The sequence below is a fragment of the Anomaloglossus baeobatrachus genome, chromosome 10 (genome assembly GCF_048569485.1).
Source record: "Anomaloglossus baeobatrachus isolate aAnoBae1 chromosome 10, aAnoBae1.hap1, whole genome shotgun sequence".
Taxonomy (NCBI): domain Eukaryota; kingdom Metazoa; phylum Chordata; class Amphibia; order Anura; family Aromobatidae; genus Anomaloglossus; species Anomaloglossus baeobatrachus.
This window is the reverse complement of record NC_134362.1, coordinates 194,895,390-194,917,972: the sequence shown is the minus strand read 5'-3', so window position 1 is coordinate 194,917,972 and position 22,583 is coordinate 194,895,390. Positions and strand designations below refer to the sequence as shown.

General features: G+C 50.1%; 1 protein-coding gene across 1 annotated transcript; it reads left to right on the top strand.

Annotated features, from left to right (window-relative positions):
* The first annotated feature begins 254 nt into the window (after positions 1 to 254).
* On the top strand, positions 255 to 22,087 carry GPI (glucose-6-phosphate isomerase). Its single transcript, XM_075326094.1, is given in 19 exon segments — positions 255 to 472; positions 3,087 to 3,177; positions 3,787 to 3,855; positions 13,636 to 13,755; positions 13,829 to 13,912; positions 13,990 to 14,136; positions 14,894 to 14,965; positions 15,096 to 15,140; positions 15,344 to 15,397; positions 15,706 to 15,766; positions 15,903 to 15,946; positions 16,040 to 16,067; positions 16,070 to 16,191; positions 16,270 to 16,399; positions 17,931 to 18,007; positions 19,431 to 19,559; positions 19,670 to 19,745; positions 19,865 to 19,931; positions 21,648 to 22,087. Coding segments are annotated over 19 exon segments (1,659 nt in total). The 5' UTR covers positions 255 to 353; the 3' UTR covers positions 21,772 to 22,087.
* The last annotated feature ends 496 nt before the right edge of the window (positions 22,088 to 22,583 follow it).

Genomic DNA, 22,583 nt, shown 5'->3' with positions numbered 1-22,583 from the left:
CATTGACCATAGTCAATAAAAATGGCTGACACTCTTTCTCTTTTCCTCATCAACCTCCATATTGGTGAAGCCAATGGACAACCTCTAGTGGTTGGTCTACACAAACATGGCCGCCTCCTCCATCTTCATGAAGAGGAGATCACGTGATGCGGCGCCAGGCGACAGAGCGAGAGTAGGCTTGTCACAAACGAAGCATCCTATTGGCTGTAGCTGGGACACGTGGTGCGCATCAGGTGGGCGTGTCTCCTCCCTCTGCACAGAGGTCTAATAAAGGGGTGTCTCCTGCGCAGTCTGTTCTGTCCGCCCTCAGCTCCGCTCCTGTGTACACCGCCACCTCTCAGGGCAGCTCCGCCATGGCTCTCACCAGTGACCCCGTCTACCAGAAGCTCGCCAAGTTCTACGAGGCCAACCATGCCGGCCTCGTCCTCCGGAAGCTGTTTGACGCCGACAAGGAGAGGTTCAGCAAGTTCAGGTAATGACAGCGCTGCCTGTGACGTCACTAGGACGTCATTTTTTACCTTTTAGAGGTTGCAGCAATTTATTTTTTTCCTTTCTATTTATGCATGACTCTGCAGGCACACTCCTTGTTTTACTATAAAGGGTTAACTACCAGTCATCAAATAGTGCACTGTCACTTTAAATTAACCCCTGCCCGATGTGTAGAAGTGATTAATGGATACAATTCTGCAGGTTTGCAGTCACTTTGTGGCCCCCAGTGCAGCCCGGCCGGATGTAGAGGAAGCACTGGGGGCTCCCATGTGCAGAGCTGGTGCAGGGGCCCCCTCTCCATGTGCACTTGCTCCCATTCTTGCAGGGGCCCCCTCTCCATGTGCTGCACTTGCTCCCATTCTTGCAGGGGCCCCCTCTCCATGTGCTGCACTTGGTCCCATTCTTGCAGGGGCCCCCTCTCCATGTGCTGCACTTGCTCCCATTCTTGCAGGGGGCCCCCTCTCCATGTGCTGCACTTGCTCCCATTCTTGCAGGGGCCCCCTCTCCATGTGCTGCACTTGCTCCCATTCTTGCAGGGGCCCCCTCTCCATGTGCTGCACTTGCTCCCATTCTTGCAGGGGCCCCCTCTCCATGTGCTGCACTTGCTCCCATTCTTGCAGGGGCCCCCTCTCCATGTGCTGCACTTGCTCCCATTCTTGCAGGGGCCCCCTCTCCATGTGGTGCACTTGCTCCCATTCTTGCAGGGGCCCCCTCTCCATGTGGTGCACTTGCTCCCATTCTTGCAGGGGCCCCCTCTCCATGTGGTGCACTTGCTCCCATTCTTGCAGGGGCCCCCTCTCCATGTGGTGCACTTGCTCCCATTCTTGCAGGGGCCCCCTCTCCATGTGGTGCACTTGCTCCCATTCTTGCAGGGGCCCCTCGGTGGCAGCTTTAGGACCCTGCAGGCTTCTGGGGCCTGTGCAGGCTGGATGTAGCTGTTTAACCTTTCCTGTGCTGGCCGGTGACATCCTGGTGCTAATGAAGGGGTTAATGGCAGGGGGGTCCCTGGAGGTGCAGCAGGGGTTGGCGGACCCCTCCAGGATGCAGTCTCAGCTGTGCGCGCCCTTCATTCATCCTTGTGGTTTTGTACGTGCAGCATGACACATCCAGGCTGCAGGGAGCCCAGGCTCACAGCTCCTTGTGGAGGAGGGGCTGGAGAATGGCATGCTGGGAGTTGTAGTCTTCAGATCTGTGATCTGTCATGATGGAAAATCCCTTTAAGACTAATGATGCCTCAGTGTCTTGGTGGGGTGATGTGCACAGGGACGAGTAGTGTCAGCTCCTGGGGTCAGGCTGCCTTCTGTATAATAATGCGGAAGAAGCCCCCTAGCTGGGCATCTATAACGTTCCTATATACCGTATACTGTCCCCTAATGGCTGCTGATGCGATGACATCACACCATCTGTAATGTTCCTATATACCTTGCGGTGGGATCTCTGTATATACCGTATACTGCTCCCTACTGCTCCTGTAATGAATGAGTCCCCGTCTGAGGATCCTGTGCCTCCAGTGGCCCCTTATATTTTAGGGCCCCAAGCCTGATGTCTTTTGCAGCACTCCATATTCTTTTTTTTTTTTTTTTTTTATTTCCTGGCTGTGCTGGCCCCATTCACTTCCATAGGGCACAGTCAGGTGATCGGAAGCCAAGATGCGGGGGTCTTATGACCCTTCAGACTCAGTAGCCTCCGGTCCGATCCCTGAGCGCTGGGCTCCATCCCGTCTCTTCTTGCAGCCATCTACTGGGTGATTGACATGGGCTCCATGGAGATGCATACTAGAACTAAAGGGTCTTAAGTTGAGGGTCTGGCCCCTGCAGTGTTATGGGCAGAAGTCCTATGGTCTATACTCGGGGTCTTGGCTGTCAGTATGCAGGGTTTTTTTTTGGTTTTTTTTTTTTTTTGCATGGTTTATTTTTAGCATAACCTTCAGTGGTGGCTTCCTCGCCTCGGCACGCTGCGGGCGGAGATCATCGGCAGGGGGCCGGCAGTGCGGAGACCCCTTATTTCCCTGCTGCAGTTTGCACAGACTGTTGAGGAATCGCATTTTGCAATGTGATATAAAGGAAGTCTCCTACTTCTTGTTCTGGGTGGTGGATGGTGCAAGGCTGGTGTTGTGCCACTGGGATGGATTGCACAGTGGGCAGCTGCACCCAGGATGGCTAGGGTGACACATATACTGTATATTATATGGCTAGTGGCTTGCACCCACGGCTAGTGGCTTGCACCCGCGGCTAGTGGCTTGCACCCGTGTGTGGCACCGTAGCCGTTCCTGATGGGGTGAATGATTTATGCTACTATTCAAACACAAAAGGATGAGACTCTTCTGATACAAGCAGTTCCCGTTCCCTCAATTTGGGACAAGGGATGTCACGCCAAATCTCACAATAGGGTCCACCCTATTATCGGCTCCTAATGGGGTCTACAATGGGTTTGACCTTCTCCAGGACACCATATGTTGGTCCCTACTGGCTGTATAAGTATGTGCACCCCTCTCTTCTGGGCCGATGTCACATGGTGCGTTTATATTATGGACGGGTATGACCTCATTCTTCTCCATTAGTGCTGCATAAGCTTAATGTTGCCCTATGTCTTTACAGCAAGACCCTCGCCACCGGAGAAGGAGACATCTTGGTGGATTACTCCAAGAACCTGATCAATGAAGACCTCTTCAAAATGCTGATTGAACTGGTTAAGTATCAGCAATATATAGATGTGTGCTGAGATGCTCTGTGCTGCTGTGACGTGCTTTCTTCACTGTGCCGTTGTTGCTGCCCTGCGCTTTCCTCTTGGCTCATCTCCGCTCTGTAATGCAATCGTTGTGGGCAAGGAACGAAAAGAGCGTTACTCAATTTTTAAGAAATGGTGCAACCGAAAGGAACGGCAATTCCTCTTAAGCTCGAAAAGAGGGGGGAGGGGGCTGTGGTGCCTGATCCATGAGATGGGTCCGGTGTGTGCTGTCTTGTGGCTGTTATCTCCAACCTATTACCTTTTGGTTATGAAGCGAACAGTCCCAGCATGGGTTAATGATCCCCTTTTTATTAAGAGGGGACCCCGGAGTTACATTTTGGAGCCCCCTGATAAGTGGACATGTCCATTGGGCGTCACTGCTGCAGCGATCACCTGTATATACAATGTATACCGCACTATTGTACATCTGCAATCCTCTCGTGTAATGTCACATACCTGCCCTTTTAATTAGGAGGATGGGGGACTGCCCTCCATTCTGGGGGGAGGGGTCTTATCTTCGGCTGTGACCCTTCATGTCACTCACTGATGCTCTATTTTTACCTCTTTCAGGCCAAGTCAAGAGGCGTGGATGATGCCAGAAAGCGCATGTTCTCTGCCGAGAAGATAAACTTCACCGAGGTACCGGCTGTAACCCTTTCACTGCCATATATTGTCCTCTACATGTTGACAAAATGCTAAAAGTTGCTCCCCCCCCAACCTGTGAAAATATACAGCGTACCCATTTATGTTTGCAAATTTTACCCTTTTCCATTGCAATACTCCTGCCGTCCACGATTTGTTGCACCGCTGCGGATAATCGGCAGACGATCCGGCATGCAGGAGGTCAGGGATTCTCCGGGACGTCTGCCACGCCTCGCCTACGCTACCCTGGTTGTGATCTTGGTAGCATTAGCGGGTGTGGACGGAACGGTTTGTTTGGCAGCAGAAATGCGGAGTTCACCTGAGGGTGCGCTCCATACACTGCAGGTTGGGTCTCGCCCCACACATTTCTTTCACTCGGTGCCAAATTGAAATTTTGGCCAATTTTTTTTTTTTTTTTTTTTAAATTGTGTATATTGGCGTGGGTTTGTTTTTTATTGGTGGCGATCACTTTGCATTTATCTGCTGAGGATCAGTGCCATTGTAATGTATTCAGTGACTGCTAGGGCTCTGCAGGTTTATGCTGTAGGTCGTACTGGCAGTGGTGCAGAGCTCACTGATACCAGCGCATCCTGTAGTAGGAGCCACCAACAAGTCTGGTCATTACATTTCTTCTTGCTTTCCTCCCCCCTCCCATGTCCTGAGAGTAATATTAAGAAGTGGAAGGAACTGCAGCAATTCGGCTACAAAGTGGGGACCCCATAATGTTAGAGCAGGGGGCGAACGCTGAAGAACAGAAGTTGAAGTCACAAACTCTCTGCTACGAGGAATGAAGACATGAAAAAGTATTCTTGAATGCAGAATAGAGTTTATTAGTGCAAAAAACAAGACTAATTCATCCAACGTTTCGACCGTGTTAGTCGTTATCAAGGATAGAATTATCTATATCATAATGGGAGAATACACGTTCAATAGAAAATGGCCATCACCATTAGGTATGAGAGATCAGGAGGTTACAATCCTATGTCTCTTGCACTGGTCTATGGTAACGAGCAAAACAAAGCTGGAGGCAATCTATGGTTGTAGCTGTTTCTGGAATAATGTGTAATAATTGATAGTAGAAAAAGGGAAACAAAAAGATTCCCTCACTGAATGGGTCTCAGTTACCTCCAAGATATGCAAATACTTTATGTGGCAATCAGGGAAGCCACAAGGAGCAGTTGCCATAAACAGGGGGATATATGTCCCTGTAGGACTGGAGAAATTCACTGGAAAAACTAAGTAAACTGTCAGGCCTATACTCTATGCCACCACCACAAGAACCTTTTCACCTATACTGCCTGACAGTTTACTTAGTTTCTTTGTCGCTCCATTGGGAGACCCAGACAATTGGGTGTATAGCTACTGCCTCCGGAGGCCACACAAAGTATTACACTTTAAAAAGTGTAACCCCTCCCCTCTGCCTATACACCCTCCCGTGCATCACGGGCTCCTCAGTTTTATGCTTTGTGTTGAAGGAGGCTGACACTCACACAATGCTCCACATTTTAGTCAGCAGCAGCTGCTGATTATATCGGATGGAAGAAAAGAGGGCCCATAACAGGGCCCCCGGCATGCTCCCTTCTCACCCCACTGAGTCGGCGGTGCTGTTAAGGTTGAGGTATTGCGGGTACACAGGCTGGAGCCACATGCAGTTTTCCTTCCCCCATCCCTTAGGGGCTCTGGGTGAAGTGGGATCCTAACCGGTCACCAGGCACTGGGACCGGGCTCCCTCCACAGCCCCTGGTGGTATCTGCCGGACAGGAGATGGAGTATCGTCAGGGACATGGCCCTGCATCTACAGGTACTGTGTCCCCTTTGGGACGGTGCATGAAGCACCTTGGCCTCAGACGCTGCAGCGACTGCGGTGTGTGTTTTGTTTTTTTTGTGTTTTTTTTACCGGGACTACCGTGCCAACCGTGCCTGTTTGCCGGCCGCGGTTTTTACTTTAGTCCCCGGCTTTTGCGGCCTAGTGTATTGAACTCCCGCCCCTGGGCCTGCCAGTCAGGGGGAAGGGCGGGACGGTCGGTATGACGCCGACGGTGAGGGCTGGAGCACACTTCGCTGTCCTCCTCCCCCCTCACTGTTCACTATGGGGTGCAGATTCCCGCACTTTTGTGGTTCCGCCCTCGGCTCCCTCCTCCCCTCGGAACGCCGGCAGCCATTGTTATATGGCATGATTCTGCCGGTGGAGATCTCAGAATGTGCTCACTGTTCGGCAGCACTGCAGCTCTAGGAGAGGGGGGTTCATAACTGGTCGCCATGCGCTGGGACCGGGCTCCATCCGCAGCCCCTGGGGGATTCTGACGGACAGGAGACAGGACATCATCAGGGACAGAGCCCTGCATCCATAAGGTACTCTGTGTCCCCTTTGGGGGGACGCTGCATACAGCACCTGGGTTACAAACGCTGCAGCGGTTGCTGTGTGGTTTGTGAGTCCGGGACTACCGCGCCGACCGCGCCTGTTTGCCAGCCGCGTCTTTAACTTTAGTCCCCGGCTCTTGCGGCCTAGTACCATATACTCCCGTTCCTGGGCCTGCCAGTCAGGGGTAACGACGGGACGGCCGACGGGACGTCGGTAGTGAGGGCTGGAGCATACTTGGTATCCTCTGCCCCCCCTCACTGTGCACTGTGGGGCACCAGTTTCCCAATCGGGTGCTGGCCCCCCTTAGGTGCCGAAGTGTGTGTGTGTGTGTGTGTGTGTGCGTGTGTGTGTGTATATATATTTCACTGTTCGGCAGCACTATTTGCTTTTGGCTATATACCCTCGCTGATTACTAAGAGGTGACATCAGCAGGTCGTCCGCAAACAGTAAGGGTGCCAAGGCACAGGCTTTCTTTGCAACCTGTACCTCTTGTGCGGCTATATTGCCGGCAGGTTCCACCTATCATTGCAAATGCTTGGCCCCTGGGGCACTCACTCAATCGGAGCCTCTGGCACGGGTGGGACCCTCGGCTCAGGTGGTACCACCGGTTTCCACTGTACAGATGGCAGGGACAGAGTTTGCATGTTTGACTCAGCAACTCTCTGAGTCATTCCATGGCCCAGTCTATGAACAGGGGGCGGCTAAGCTGGAAGCTTTGCAGTCCAGAACGGTAACACAGGGCCAGGGAGCTGTGAGTTCATCGCCCCCAGGCCCCTCTGGGTCGGTATAACAAGGGGCTCCTGGGGTAACACCCAGATCCCACGGTGAGAACTCCGACACGGACCGCGGCCTCACACAGGCTAACCGGGCTCGCTGGGAACCTTCCACGACTTCACTGATGTAGTTAAGGATGAAGCGGAGGTCGCAGCTCAGGGCTCTGAACCTAATGTTGCGCTCAATCTGGATACACCTGAAGGGGACGCCATAGTAAACGACCTTATAGCGTCCGTCAACCAGGTGCTAGACCTCTCTTCCCCATCTTCTCCTATGGAGGAGTCGGCTTCACAGCGGGAGAAACACCAGTTTAGGTTTCCCAAATGTACACGGAGTGCGTTTTTTTTCGATCACTCTAACTTCAGAGAGGCTGTCCAGAAGCACAGAACTTTCCGGACAAGCGCTTTACTAAGCGCCTTAATGAACCCTTTTCCCCCCTGACGTAGTTAAGGGTTGGGCTCAGTGTCACAGGGTGGATCCTCCAGTCTCCAGACTGGCGGCTAGATCCGTAGTATTAGTGGCAGATGGTTCATCTCTCATGGATGCCACTGACAGGCAAATAAAGCTTATGATGAAATCCATCTTTGAAGCCATAGGCGCATCTTTTGCTCCGGCCTTCGCAGCCGTGAGGGCTCTCCAAGCTATCTCAGCTTCTCTGGCTGAGATTAATGCGGTCGCACGTATCTCTGCCCCGCAGGTTGTGTCCTTGGCTTCTCAAGCGTCCCAGCCCTCCTCGTCCAACAGGCCACAGAAGAGCCAGAGGAACTCTTCTCCACGGCGGTCTAAGTCACGTCCTCCAAAGACCACCGGAGGCACCGTCTCCAAGGCGGCCTCCTCATGACTTTCGGCCGCCCCAACCGCATCCTCGGTCGGTGGCAGGCTCTCCCGCTTTTGCGACGCCTGGGGCCACATGTCCAAGACCGAGGGGTGAGAGACATCTGTCTCACTGTTTCAGGATAAGGGTTCAGCTCTCGTCCTCCGACTCGTTTTTTTCAGAACATCTCCGCCCCCCGAACGGACCGTTGCGCTTTTCAGGCGGTGGACACTCTGACAACAGAAGGAGTGGTGATCCCCGTTCCCCCTCAGGAACGCGGTCGCGGTTTTTACTCCAATCTGTTCGTGGTGCCAAAAAAGGACAGCTCATTCCGTTCCGTTTTGGACCTCAAATTGCTCAACAAACATTTGACAACCAGGCGGTTTCGCATGGAATCCCTCCGATCTGTCATCGCTTCGATGTCCCAAGGAGACTTCCTAGCATCAATCGACATCACAGATGCCTATCTCCATGGCAGATCGCTCAAGGGCATCAACGCTTCCTGCGTTTCGCCATCGGGGACGAACACCTTCAGTTTGTGGCACTGTCTTTCGGCCTGGCGACAGACCCACGGGTCTTCACCAAGGTCATGGCTCCGTCGTAGCGATCCTACACTCTCAGGGCCACTCGGTGATCCCTTACCCAGACGTTCTCCTAGTCAAAGCACCCTCTTGGGTGGCTTGTTAACAGTCTGACCGTTGCTCTGGAGACTCTCCAGAGGTTTCGGGTGGATCATCAATTTTCCAAAGTCAAAATTGTCTCCGACCCAGTCACTGACGTACCTCAGGATGGAGTTTCATACTCTCTCAGCGATGGCCAAGCTGCCACTGGACAAACAGCGGTCGCTGCAGACAGGGGTGCAATCCCTTCTTCGGGCCCAGTCGCACCCCTTGAGGCGCCTCATGCACTTCCTGGGGAAGATGGTGGCAGCAATGGAGGCAGTTCCATTTGCGCAATTTCATCTGTGTCCTCTCCAATAGGACTTTCTCAGCAAATGGGACAAGAGGCCGACGTCCTTAGACAGGAACGTCTCTCTGTCTCTGGAAGCCAAGACCTCACTTCAGTGGTGGCTTCTCCCCACTTCTCTGTCGAAAGGAAAATCCTTTCTGCCCCCATCCTGGGCTGTGGTCACGACGGACGCGAGCCTGTCAGGATGGGGAACGTTTTTCTCCACCACAAGGCTCGCAGTCGTCCAGCCTTCCAAGAAGTCCGGCGGATTCTGCTGTGGGCGGAGGCCACAGCCTCCACCATCTCCGCGGTTCACATTCCGGGCGTAGAAAACTGGGAAGCAGAGTTTCTCAGTCGCCAGGGCATGGACGCAGGGGAATGGTCTCTCCACCCGGACGTGTTTCAAGAGATCGGTTGCCGCTGGGGAACGCCGGACGTCGATCTCATGGCGTCTCGGCACAACAACAAGGTCCCGGCATTCATGGCACGGTCTCAGGACCACAGAGCTCTGGCGGCGGACGCCTTAGCTCAGGATTGGTCGCAGTTTCAACTGCCTTATGTATTCCCTCCTCGGGCAATGCTGCCCAGAGTGTTGCGCAAGATCAGGTCCGACTGCCGCAGCGCCATTCTTGTCGCTCCAGATTGGCCGAGGCGGTCGTGGTACCCCGATCTGTGGCATCTCACGGTGGGGCAACCGTGGGCGCTCCCAGACCGACCAGACTTGCTATCTCAAGGGCCATTTTTCCATCTGAATTCTGCGGCCCTCAACCTGACTGTGTGGCCACTATGAGACAGGCCAGGAAACCAACGTCAGCCAAGATCTGTCACAGAACTTGGAGGATCTTCTTAGCCTGGTGCTCTGAGGGGGTTTACCCCCTGGCCGTTTGCCTTACCCAGTTTTCTTTCCTTCCTTCAATCGGGATTGGACAAGGGTTGTCTCTCGGCTCTCTCTAAGGTCAAGTCTCGGCGCTTTCCGTGTGTTTTTTTTTTTTTTTTTTTTTTTTTTTTTTTTTTTTTTTTCAAAAGCGTCTAGCCAGGTTTCCGCAGGTCCGCACGTTCCTGCAGGGAGTTTGCCACATAGTCCCACCTTACAAGCGTCTGCTGGAACCCTGGGATCTCAACAGGGTTCTACGGGCTCTTCAAAAAACCACCTTTCGAGCCGCTGCGGGATGTCTCTCTATCACGTCTTTCGCAGAAGGTGGCATTTCTAGTGGCGGTTACTTCACTCCGTAGAGTGTCAGAGCTTGCAGCGCTGTCATGTAAAGGCCTTTTCCTGGTATTTTCACCAGGATAAGGTGGTTCTGCGTCCGGTCCCGGACTTTCTCCCTAAGGTGGTGTCCACTTTTCATCTCAATCAGGATATCTCCTTATCCTTCACTTTGCTCTCATCCAATTCACCAATATGAAAAGGATTTGCATTTGTTAGATCTAGTGAGAGAACTCCGGATCTACGTGTCTCGCATGGCGCCATTGCGCCGCTCTGATGCGCTCTTTGTCCTTGTCGCTGGCCAGCGTAAGGGGTCGCAGGCTTCCAAGTCAACCTTGGCTCGGTGGATCAAGGAACCGATTCTTGAAGCCTACTGTTCTTCTGGGCTTCTGATTCCTTCAGGGCTGAAAGCCCATTCTACCGGAGCCGTGGGTGCGTCCTGGGCATTACGACACCAGGCTACGGCTCAGCAGGTGTGTCAGGCGGCTACCTGGTCGAGTCTGCACACTTTCACGAAACACTATCAGATGCATGCCTATGGTTCGGCAGATGCCAGCCTAGGTAGGCGAGTCCTTCAGGCGGCGGTTGCCCACCTGTAAGAGGGGGCCGTTGTTTCGGCTCTTTTTATCGAGGTATTCTTTTACCCACCCAGGGACTGCTTTTGGACGTCCCAATTGTCTGGGTCTCCCAATGGAGCGACAAAGAAGGGAATTTTGTTTACTTACCGTAAATTCCTTTTCTTCTAGCTCCTATTGGGAGACCCAGCACCCGCCCCTGTTCCCTTCGGGCTGTTGTTCTTTTGTGTACACATGTTGTTCATGTTGAATTGTTCTTTTGGTTCATGGTTTTCAGTTCTCCGAACATCCTTCGGATTGAATTTACCTTAGACCAATTTATAAGTTTCCTCCTTCCTGCTTTGGCACCAAAACTGATGGGCCCGTGATGCACGGGAGGGTGTATAGGCAGAGGGGAGGGGTTACACTTTTTAAAGTGTAATACTTTGTGTGGCCTCCGGAGGCAGTAGCTATACACCCAATTGTCTGGGTCTCCCAATAGGAGCTAGAAGAAAAGGAATTTACGGTAAGTAAACAAAATTCCCTTCTTTTCCAGTGAAATTCTCCAGTCCTCCAGGGACATATATCCCCCTGTTTATGGCAACTGCTCCTTGTGGCTTCCCTCTGATTGCCACATAAAGTATTTGCATATCTTGGAGGTAACTGAGACCCATTCAGTGAGGGAATCTTTTTGTTTCCCTTTTCTACTATCAATTATTACACTGTATTCCAGAAACAACTACAACCATAGATTGCCTCCAGCTTTGTTTTTCGGTTACCATAGACCAGTGCAAGAGCATATGCATATCTTGAAGGTAACTGAGAACCATTCAGTGAGGGAATCCTATTTCCCTTCTTCTACTATCAATTATTACACATTATTCCAGAAACGGCTACAACCATAGATTGCCTCCAGCTTTGTTTTGCTCGTTACCATAGACCAGTGCAAGAGACATAGGCTCGTAACCTCCTGATCTCTCATACCTAATGGTGATGACCATTTTCTATTGAACGTGTATTCTCCCATTATGATATAGATAATTCTATCCTTGGACTTCGACTAACACGGTTGAAACATTGGATGAATTAGTCTTGTTTTTTTGCACTAATAAACTCGATTCTGCATTCAAGAATACTTTTTCATGTCCTCATTCCTCGTAGTGTGCCAGAACTATTACTATTTTGACTCCCATTTTTTTTCTGGGCACCTATTTTATACACCGTGAGCCAGACATATTCACTTACTACAAACTCTCTGCTGACCCTGTAACTTCAGAGTCCAAACCTCCTCTACTGACATCAGCTCAATGCCGAGCCTAATGCCAGGCTCCTTGCCGAGCCGTGCGCAACCGAGCTCCATGCCTAGCATCGGCTAGAGCGGTTTATAGCTGCCACCACTGGACTCTGGAGGAGACTTGTTCTGTGCAATGACTGATCACACTTCTCAAAGAGTAGTCATAAATGGTACATTCTCCAAATGGGCTATAGTCAGCAGTGGGGGCCGCAGGGATCTGTACTGGGAGTAGTGGGGACCGCAGGGATCTGTGCTAGGACCGATTCTTTTTACTCTCTTTATTAATGACCTTGTGGATGGGATTGATAGTACAGTGTCAGTCTTTGCTGATGACACCAAACTATGTAGGATATTAAAAACTTACCTTGATAGTACAATATTACAAAAAGATCTGGATAAGATGTCAGAATGGGCAGATACTCGGCAAATGAGATTTAATGTTGATAAATGTAAAGTAATGCACCTAGGACGGAGTAATCCTATAGCTGCGTATACATTAAATGGAAGTAAACTCGGGACTACAGAACAGGAGAAGGACTTGGGTATTCTCATTACAAATAAGCTGAGCAGCAGCACTCAATGTCAAGCAGCAGCTGCTAAAGCAAACAAGATTCTAGGGTGTATAAAAGAGAGATTAGATCCCGTGATCCCAACGTATTGTTACCCCTCTATAAATCACTTGTAAGGCCACATCTGGAATATGGGATCCAGTTTTGGGCTCCACATTTTAAAAAGGACATTCAGAAGTTAGAGGCAGTGCAAAGGCGGCAACTAGACTATTACAAGGAATGGAGGCCGCCCATATGATGAGAGGAGGAAAAAGTTAAATATGTTTTAGCTTAAAAAAAAAAAAGTCTCAGAGGCGATCTCATATGTATAAATACATGTGTGGTGAATATAAAGGACTGGCACATGACCTATTCCTTCCAAAGACAATACTAAGGACCAGGGGGCATTCACTGCGAGTGGAAGAAAAGCGATTCCGACAGCTAAATAGGAAAGGGTTCTTTACAGTTAGAGCGGTCAGACTGTGGAATGCTCCAGCTGCTAAATAGGAAAGGGTTCTTTACAGTTAGAGCAGTCAGGCTGTGGAATGCCGACCACAAGAGGTAGTAATGGCAGATACTATAACAGCTTTTATATCAGGGCTGGATGATTTCCTCAGTACACAACATTGTCGGTTATAAATGACTTAGTGACCAAATGTAGAACTGGTGGAGGAAGGGTGAACTAGATGGACCTAGGGCTTTTTTCAACCTAAGTAACTATGTACGTCTGATGGAGGAGTCTGGTGAATGGAGGACGTTACCCCCTGACTGCGTTATGCCCTCTGTACAGTTTGGAGGAGGCTGATGTCAGGGGTCGACCTTCGTTGCAGGGAAGGGAGATCTTAGTCTTCAGCATAACACCTTTTGGACAATTGTAGCTTCTGGCTTTGGGGGAACAGTTTGGGTGAGGACCCTTTCCTGTTCCCCATGACTGTGCCCAGTGCACAAGCTCCATACAGACATGGAGGAGGGAGAACATGACTCCGCACAGAGCCCGGACCTCTGCCCCATCCACAGCTATAATGGAGACTGAGCCCGGCCTCCCCAACATCAGGGTCTGACCTCACAAACCATCTTCTGGACAAAAGCGCAAAAATTCCCTCAAACATCCAAAATCTTCCCGGAACTTTGGAGCCGTATCTGCAGAGGGTCCGACTCCATATTACTGGTCTATGGCCGTAGAAAGGGTGTCGGAGTAGGGGGCCACATACTTTCCCCATATAGTGTATTGGGGCTGGTGGTTTTCACACTTGTGCATCATTCCGTTCACCCCCAGAATCGCGCTGTGCTGCACGTCGCTCTCCGCAACCGGTCAAACACAGCGATCCAGGTGGACGGTAAGGACGTGATGCCAGAAGTCAATGCCGTCCTGCAGAAGATGAAGGCGTTCTGCCAGGTACTGCGCCCGCTCTGGTGGTGTCCTCCATTGCTCGCCTTCTATGGCTGATGTGCCATTTGCTTGTCTGCAGCGAGTGCGTGGCGGGGAGTGGAAGGGTTACACCGGGAAGTCCATCACTGATGTGGTGAATGTGGGCATCGGCGGCTCCGACCTGGTAAGTGGTGCACCTACTTGGCTGTAGACTTGGGAATGCGGCTAGTGACGGCCCTGCCTGTCGTCCTCCCCTCCCAGGGTCCACTGATGGTCACTGAGGCTCTGAAGCCGTACTCCAAAGGTGGCCCCCGCGTCTGGTTTGTGTCCAACATCGATGGGACCCACATGGCCAAAACCCTGGCGGAGCTGAACCCCGAGAGCACGCTCTTCATCATCGCCTCCAAGGTAATGACTGCGCTCGCTTCTGGAGGACACGAGTCCTGTCTGTGCAGAGTAATTGTGCCACAGTTGGCAAACACTGGGGAAAATGCACATCACGGATGACTCCGCAGATTTGTGTGGAGCCGGGCGGAACTTCTGGCACAAGAACTTCTTCACTATTGCTTTTGTGAATGTCAACTGGTGCGGCTGCGGAATGTGCACTGGTGACCGACCAGTTCATGACCACCATTAACCCATGCACTTTAGACATGTACATAATATATAATAAAATATATAATGTAATATAATATAATATAAAAAATATAATATAGTAAAATAAAGTATAATATAAAAATAAAATGTATAATATAAAATATAAAAATTATATATAATATAAAAATAAAATATAATTTATAATCTAAAAAATAAAAATATATAATATAAAAATATATAAAAATAAAATGTATAATATAAAAATGATAATTTTTATAATCTAAAAAATAAAAATATAGTAAAATAAAGTATAATATAAAAATATAATATAAAAATAAAATGTATAATATAAAATATAAAAATGATATAATATAAAAATATATTTAAAATATAATTTATAATATAAAATATAAATATATAATATAAAAATGATATATAATTTTTATATAATATAATAATAAAAATATAGTAAAATAAAGTATAATATAAAAATATAATGTATAATATGGGCTGGGAGAGGGTGTACCACTTAAGAGTTTTCCATTTTTATTTCTTTTTCCCTTCTTAGACTTTTACCACCCAGGAAACAATCACCAATGCTGAAACTGCCAAGGAATGGTTCCTGAAAGCGGCCAAGGATGTGAGTATCCATGAGCTGATGCCTGTGTGGTGGCACCGTGCCACGTGTGAGATTGAGCTCCCTCTTGCTGGGGGGGATCGCAACGGTCGTGGATTTGGTCCCTTCTAAACATTCTCCGTTTCTCTTCCAGCCGTCCGCAGTGGCCAAGCACTTTGTTGCCCTCTCCACCAACGCAGTAAGTGCCCTCCTTGCCTCTTCCTCCATCGTTTTTGCAAAACTACAACTCCTAGCATGCACCGACGGCCTTCGGTTGGGAGTTGTAGTTTTGCAGCAGTCAAGTCTCTCCCTACATTAACCCTGCACAGTAATATCTCGCTCCATTAACCCTGCACAGTAATATCTCGCTCCATTAACCCTGCACCGTATTTTCTTTTGCAGCCAAAAGTGAAAGATTTTGGAATTGACACTGCCAATATGTTTGAGTTCTGGGATGTAAGTATGTGGGAGTTGGCAGGAATCCCCCTTGGCACAACCCCCAGTGTCCCCGCTCTTAGGATCAGTCTGTGACCCTGCGCTGTGCAGACAGCTGACCGGTAACCTGACTCGTCCCCCGCTGGGTTATTCTGGGGGCCGACCTTTCCCGTGACCTTTCTTACTATCTCCACCGCAGTCGCCCTACTGTACCTAAAGGTCATTCACTGATTCAATGGCAGCGATCGCAACCGACCTCGGATGGGAACATGTGGCCGTGTATTGTATGTGCAGGACACTATGGTTATCATTCCTCTTCTCCCCTGTAGTGGGTCGGAGGACGCTATTCTCTCTGGTCCGCCATTGGCCTCTCCATTGCCCTCCATGTTGGTAAGTGTCTGGGCGTCACTGCTCTTATACTGTCCAGATAAATATTTTTTTTTAAATTATTATTTTTTTTTATTATAATGAAATTAAAATATTAGTATTAATATTTATATTTTTATTTCTTTTTCCCTCTCCACAGGTTTTGATAACTTTGAGAAGCTTCTTGCTGGAGCGCACTGGATGGTGAGTTATCTGCATTTAGTGGACTTTTTTCCTCCTCTGACCACTCTGCCACCATATTAAGTCTTCCCTTTTTTTTTTTTTTTTGCTTTCCAGGACAATCACTTCTGCAATTCTCCTCTGGAAACAACATCCCAGTCATCCTGGCCATGCTGGGCATCTGGTACATCAACTTCTACGGCTGCGAGACTCAGGCCCTGCTGCCCTACGACCAGTACATGCACCGGTTTGCGGCTTATTTCCAGCAGGTCTGTGCTGCGCCGATCCTTTCTCTTGCAGAGCGTTCCTGATCTTTGGTACGTGACTTATATTCTTGTGCTTTACAGGGAGACATGGAGTCTAATGGGAAATACATCACCAAGACCGGCTCTCGTGTCAACTACAACACCGGCCCCGTAGTGTGGGGTGAGCCTGGAACCAACGGGCAGCACGCCTTCTACCAGCTCATACACCAGGGTGGGTCCTGTAGCTGATTCTTCCTTGCCCTTCTTCCCCCCTTCCTTTTTTGCCCTTCTTCCCCCCCTTCCTTTTTTGCCCTTCTTCCCCCCCTTCCTTTTTTGCCCTTCTTCCCCCCCCTTCCTTTTTTGCCCTTCTTCCCCCCCCCTTCCTTTTTTGCCCTTCTTCCCCCCCCCCTTCCTTTTTTGCCTTCTTCCCCCCCCCCTTCCTTTTTTGCCCTTCTTCCCCCCCCCCCTTCCTTTTTTGCCCTTCTTCCCCCCCCCTTCCTTTTTTGCCCTTCTTCCCCCCCCCCTTCCTTTTTTGCCCTTCTTCCCCCCCCCCTTCCTTTTTTGCCCTTCTTCCCCCCCCCCTTCCTTTTTTGCCCTTCTTCCCCCCCCCCTTCCTTTTTTGCCCTTCTTCCCCCCCCTTCCTTTTTTGCCCTTCTTCCCCCCCTTCCTTTTTTGCCCTTCTTCCCCCCCTTCCTTTTTTTGCCCTTCTTCCCCCCTTCCTTTTTTTGCCCTTCTTCCCCCCTTCCTTTTTTGCCCTTCTTCCCCCCTTCCTTTTTTGCCCTTCTTCCCCCCTTCCTTTTTTGCCCTTCTTCCCCCCCTTCCTTTTTTGCCCTTCTTCCCCCTTCCTTTTTTGCCCTTCTTCCCCCCTTCCTTTTTTGCCCTTCTTCCCCCCTTCCTTTTTTGCCCTTCTTCCCCCCTTCCTTTTTTGCCCTTCTTCCCCCCCCTTCCTTTTTTGCCCTTCTTCCCCCCCCTTCCTTTTTTGCCCTTCTTCCCCCCCCCCCCTCCTTTTTTGCCCTTCTTCCCCCCCCCCCTTCCTTTTTTGCCCTTCTTCCCCCCCCCTTCCTTTTTTGCCCTTCTTCCCCCCCCTTCCTTTTTTGCCCTTCTTCCCCCCCCTTCCTTTTTTGCCCTTCTTCCCCCCCTTCCTTCTTTTTTTTTTTTTTTTTTTTTTTTTTTTTTGTCCTTCGCCCTTCCTTGTCGCAATAACTTGGTGTGGGTACCAAAGGGCAGAACAGGTAAATTATATAATCATATGTAACAATGATATTCCAGTAGGGCAATGTGCACCCTTGACTGCTGCTCCATTCATTCCATGTGGGAAAGTGAATCACTCGGCAGCTCCACATGGGATGATGGTTGGGGTATACGCTCTCTAAAAGTGCATGTTCTCCTATGTTCTAAGTTAGGAAATATGCAAAAAGTGGTGTGCCTGATGCCACTTTCTGTTCCTCGTCTCCAATAGCCATGACACAGTGCTAGATCTGACCTTGTGGCACATGGGTGCACATTTATTACTAGGGGGCGCTCTGATTGTGGCTTTAGTTCAGGATTTTCTCAACCTTTTTTCTAGCAGTGCCGCTGTATAAGGTTTAATGTCGCCATCTAGTGGCGAATCTGAAAACTGCAACATTAGTGAATTTGAGAGCGATAAATTAACTTCTGCAGGGACAATGGGGTTGTTTTTGGTCTAGTGAGTCACTTTTAAATTTTCTTGATTTTGCGAAAAAAGGAAATCAACATTCTTGTTTTCACTATTTCCACCATAGGAACTCGCATGATCCCTTGTGACTTCATGATTCCAGCACAGACCCAAAACCCAATTCGTAATGGGCTTCACCACAAGGTAAGACATGACCTGCGGGAGGGAATACACAAACTAACAGTGACTGACTTGGGAAATGTATTTTGAAGACTGGTTCAACTATAGGCTAAAGTCTGCTAGATTGTATCAGTGTTGGGTGTTCCCTGTGACAAAAGCATTATTGTACTTTCATTTTAAAGGGTCTCCTCTATTGGTTAGAAATGAGGCTGTAGTGTCTCCAATAAATGGGTGTAACGTTTGCCCTTTGATCTGAGGAGGCACATCCAGCTGAAATGTATTGCTGTGCAGAGACCCATCAGGTCCCTGCACTGCGATACACACTGCAGGCCAAACAAAGGCCACAGCTGACAGTGTGCACGTGACCAGTCCAAATTTTGCAACAGAGCCCATTGACTCTGGTTCCTATAGAGGACATGCCCTCCAGTGTCTGCAAAGTACCGTATTTTTCGGACTATAAGACGCACCGGACTATAAGACACACCCTGGTTTTAGAGGAGGAAAAAACTTTAAGCAAAAAAATGTGGTCATGACACACACTGAGGCGATGATCTGCTGCTGACACTGTTATGGGGGTAATGTCCCCAAATTCTCTACTAAGGTACCTGATCCTAATGATCCTCCTGCCTTGTATATGATCCTGCTTATATACCCCCCCATCCTGCTTATATACCCCCCCATCCTGCTTATATACCCCCCCATCCTGCTTATATACCCCCCCATCCTGCTTATATACCCCCCCATCCTGCTCATATATACCCCCCCCCCCCCCATCCTGCTCATATATATACACCCCCCATCCTGCTCATATATATACCCCCCCCATCCTGCGCATATATACCCCCCCCCATCCTGCGCATATATACCCCCCCCCCATCCTGCTCATATATATACCCCCCCATCCTGCGCATATATACCCCCCCCCCATCCTGCGCATATATACCCCCCCCCCCCCCATCCTGCTCATATATATACCCCCCCCCATCCTGCGCATATATACCCCCCCCCCCCATCCATATACCATCCTGGTATATGGCCTGTATCCTATAGCACAGAGAAAAAAAATAAACGTTTTATACTCACCTTTTCCTCACTCCCTGCAGCACCGATCATCTTCCTCTCTGCGCCGCTGGGCTGTGTGTGGAGCTGTTCCCCTGCAGCATCGCGATGTCTTCCTGTCTGTGCCGATCAGCACAGATCAGCTGACCGGCACAGACAGGAAGACATCGCGTGCTGCAGGGGGACGGCTCCACACACTGGGACGGGTGAGTACACTGATTTACTGCACCCCGCGCTGATGATGATGCAAGGGGGGCAGTGAATACAGACGCACATGATCACTCCAGGGTGTAATTGCCAGGGATGATATCCTATACAGAATATTCAGCAAGAAATGTAACTTCTATTGTGGTCAAGGGAGATTTTTTACATTTTTGTTCTTCACCAGATCTTGATGGCAAATTTCCTGGCACAGACCGAGGCTCTGATGAAGGGAAAGGCCACAGAAGAGGCAAAGGCTGAGCTGCAGGCGTCCGGGCTGTCGGGGGAGGCCCTGGACAAACTGCTCCCACACAAGGTAACTCCATCGGACTGTTTGTATTTAGATCATCAGCTGTATATCCACTACTTGTGACTGTATGTATGTATGTATGTGTATATGTATATATTTTACTCTTCCTGTAATAGGTATTTGAAGGAAACCGACCAACCAATTCTATAGTGTTCAGCAACCTCAGCCCCTTCATCTTGGGAGCATTAATCGGTGAGTGTCTTCTGCATATTCCCGAAACTTCAAGATTTGCTTCCACTTTTCTTAATTTTTTTTTAACTCCTCTCTCCCCATCCCTTCTTTTTTCTTTTCGTTCCTTCTTTTTCTTCCAGCAATGTATGAACACAAAATCTTCGTGCAAGGGGTAGTGTGGGACATCAACAGTTACGACCAGTGGGGGTGAGTGTCTTCACCTAAAATGGGTCAGAGCTGCAGAACTTGATCCAGCAATGTCCTCCATCCTCTGGAACAAAGCGGTCTCCTCCTGTCGTTTGGGTCTCCTCCTGTCGTTTGGGTCTCCTCCTGTCGTTTGGGTCTCCTCCTGTCGTTTGGGTCTCCTCCTGTCGTTTGGGTCTCCTCCTGTCGTTTGGGTCTCCTCCTGTCGTTTGGGTCTCCTCCTGTCGTTTGGGTCTCCTCCTGTCGTTTGGGTCTCCTCCTGTCGTTTGGGTCTCCTCCTGTCGTTTGGGTCTCCTCCTGTCGTTTGGGTCTCCTCCTGTCGTTTGGGTCTCCTCCTGTCGTTTGGGTCTCCTCCTGTCGTTTGGGTCTCCTCCTGTCGTTTGGGTCTCCTCCTGTCGTTTGGGTCTCCTCCTGTCGTTTGGGTCTCCTCCTGTCGTTTGGGTCTCCTCCTGTCGTTTGGGTCTCCTCCTGTCGTTTGGGTCTCCTCCTGTCGTTTGGGTCTCCTCCTGTCGTTTGGGTCTCCTCCTGTCGTTTGGGTCTCCTCCTGTCGTTTGGGTCTCCTCCTGTCGTTTGGGTCTCCTCCTGTCGTTTGGGTCTCCTCCTGTCGTTTGGGTCTCCTCCTGTCGTTTGGGTCTCCTCCTGTCGTTTGGGTCTCCTCCTGTCGTTTGGGTCTCCTCCTGTCGTTTGGGTCTCCTCCTGTCGTTTGGGTCTCCTCCTGTCGTTTGGGTCTCCTCCTGTCGTTTGGGTCTCCTCCTGTCGTTTGGGTCTCCTCCTGTCGTTTGGGTCTCCTCCTGTCGTTTGGGTCTCCTCCTGTCGTTTGGGTCTCCTCCTGTCGTTTGGGTCTCCTCCTGTCGTTTGGGTCTCCTCCTGTCGTTTGGGTCTCCTCCTGTCGTTTGGGTCTCCTCCTGTCGTTTGGGTCTCCTCCTGTCGTTTGGGTCTCCTCCTGTCGTTTGGGTCTCCTCCTGTCGTTTGGGTCTCCTCCTGTCGTTTGGGTCTCCTCCTGTCGTTTGGGTCTCCTCCTGTCGTTTGGGTCTCCTCCTGTCGTTTGGGTCTCCTCCTGTCGTTTGGGTCTCCTCCTGTCGTTTGGGTCTCCTCCTGTCGTTTGGGTCTCCTCCTGTCGTTTGGGTCTCCTCCTGTCGTTTGGGTCTCCTCCTGTCGTTTGGGTCTCCTCCTGTCGTTTGGGTCTCCTCCTGTCGTTTGGGTCTCCTCCTGTCGTTTGGGTCTCCTCCTGTCGTTTGGGTCTCCTCCTGTCGTTTGGGTCTCCTCCTGTCGTTTGGGTCTCCTCCTGTCGTTTGGGTCTCCTCCTGTCGTTTGGGTCTCCTCCTGTCGTTTGGGTCTCCTCCTGTCGTTTGGGTCTCCTCCTGTCGTTTGGGTCTCCTCCTGTCGTTTGGGTCTCCTCCTGTCGTTTGGGTCTCCTCCTGTCGTTTGGGTCTCCTCCTGTCGTTTGGGTCTCCTCCTGTCGTTTGGGTCTCCTCCTGTCGTTTGGGTCTCCTCCTGTCGTTTGGGTCTCCTCCTGTCGTTTGGGTCTCCTCCTGTCGTTTGGGTCTCCTCCTGTCGTTTGGGTCTCCTCCTGTCGTTTGGGTCTCCTCCTGTCGTTTGGGTCTCCTCCTGTCGTTTGGGTCTCCTCCTGTCGTTTGGGTCTCCTCCTGTCGTTTGGGTCTCCTCCTGTCGTTTGGGTCTCCTTATGACTTTGCCATGACTACTTCTTCTTTCCTGCAGTGTTGAACTTGGGAAACAGCTGGCTAAGAAGATAGAGCCTGAGCTGGAGTCCGATGCCGCCGTCTCCTCGCACGACTCCTCCACAAATGGTCTGATTAATTTCTACAAGAAGCACAGATGCTGAACGGAGGGAAGCACTCGGTGTCCAGCGGCCGCACGTCTGATGTCTGCTACGTCCTGGTCTCAGCTTTTAGCAAAAGGCAATTTCCTGACTGTAGTCTGTCCTTGTGTTTCATGTCCGTGTTGTGTCTTCCTCTGGGAAGGAGCGGAGGGGAGAATATTTGGAGTTGTCCTGTACACACTGCATAGATGTCATTGCACTGTTCCAAAAAAGCCCATGGCGGGGGGCTGCCATGTAATAGTTACCGGGGCTCGGGCGTCTCCCCAGCACTTGTCCTGTGCAATTAACAGTTTACAGAATAAAACAATCACAAACCAGATGTAGATTCCAGCGTCCACTTTTTTGAGTTTATTTTCTAAAGTTGCTGAACGTTGCAGAAGACTGAATTCAGGATGGTGGACGCCATGTCCTGCCCGGTACCAGAACGCCCCGCAGGGGGCTGTAAAGGTAAGGACACCCATTACTAGCGAGCGTAATAGGCTTTACAGGTGCAGGAAATTAAACTGCACAAAGAATAAAGCAAACATCTTGGACATCTGCAACTTTTCGTTCATTTTTATTTTCACTCTTTCATTTCAAGTTGAAGCAAGAATTGGCAATTGGTTCACTTTTTTTTTTCTTTGCCATTTTGTCAACTTTTTTATTTTTTTTTGTGCTGATTTCTCCTTTACTTCAGCTGTGTATTTTATGTACTGTATATTTTGGATAATACGCACTTTAAGGAAAATGAAGGGTACGTCTTAAAATCTGAATATAGCTTGGCAGGAGGCTGTTTGTGCGGCTCTGTGTGTGGGCAGCAGGGTGTGTGCAGGCGG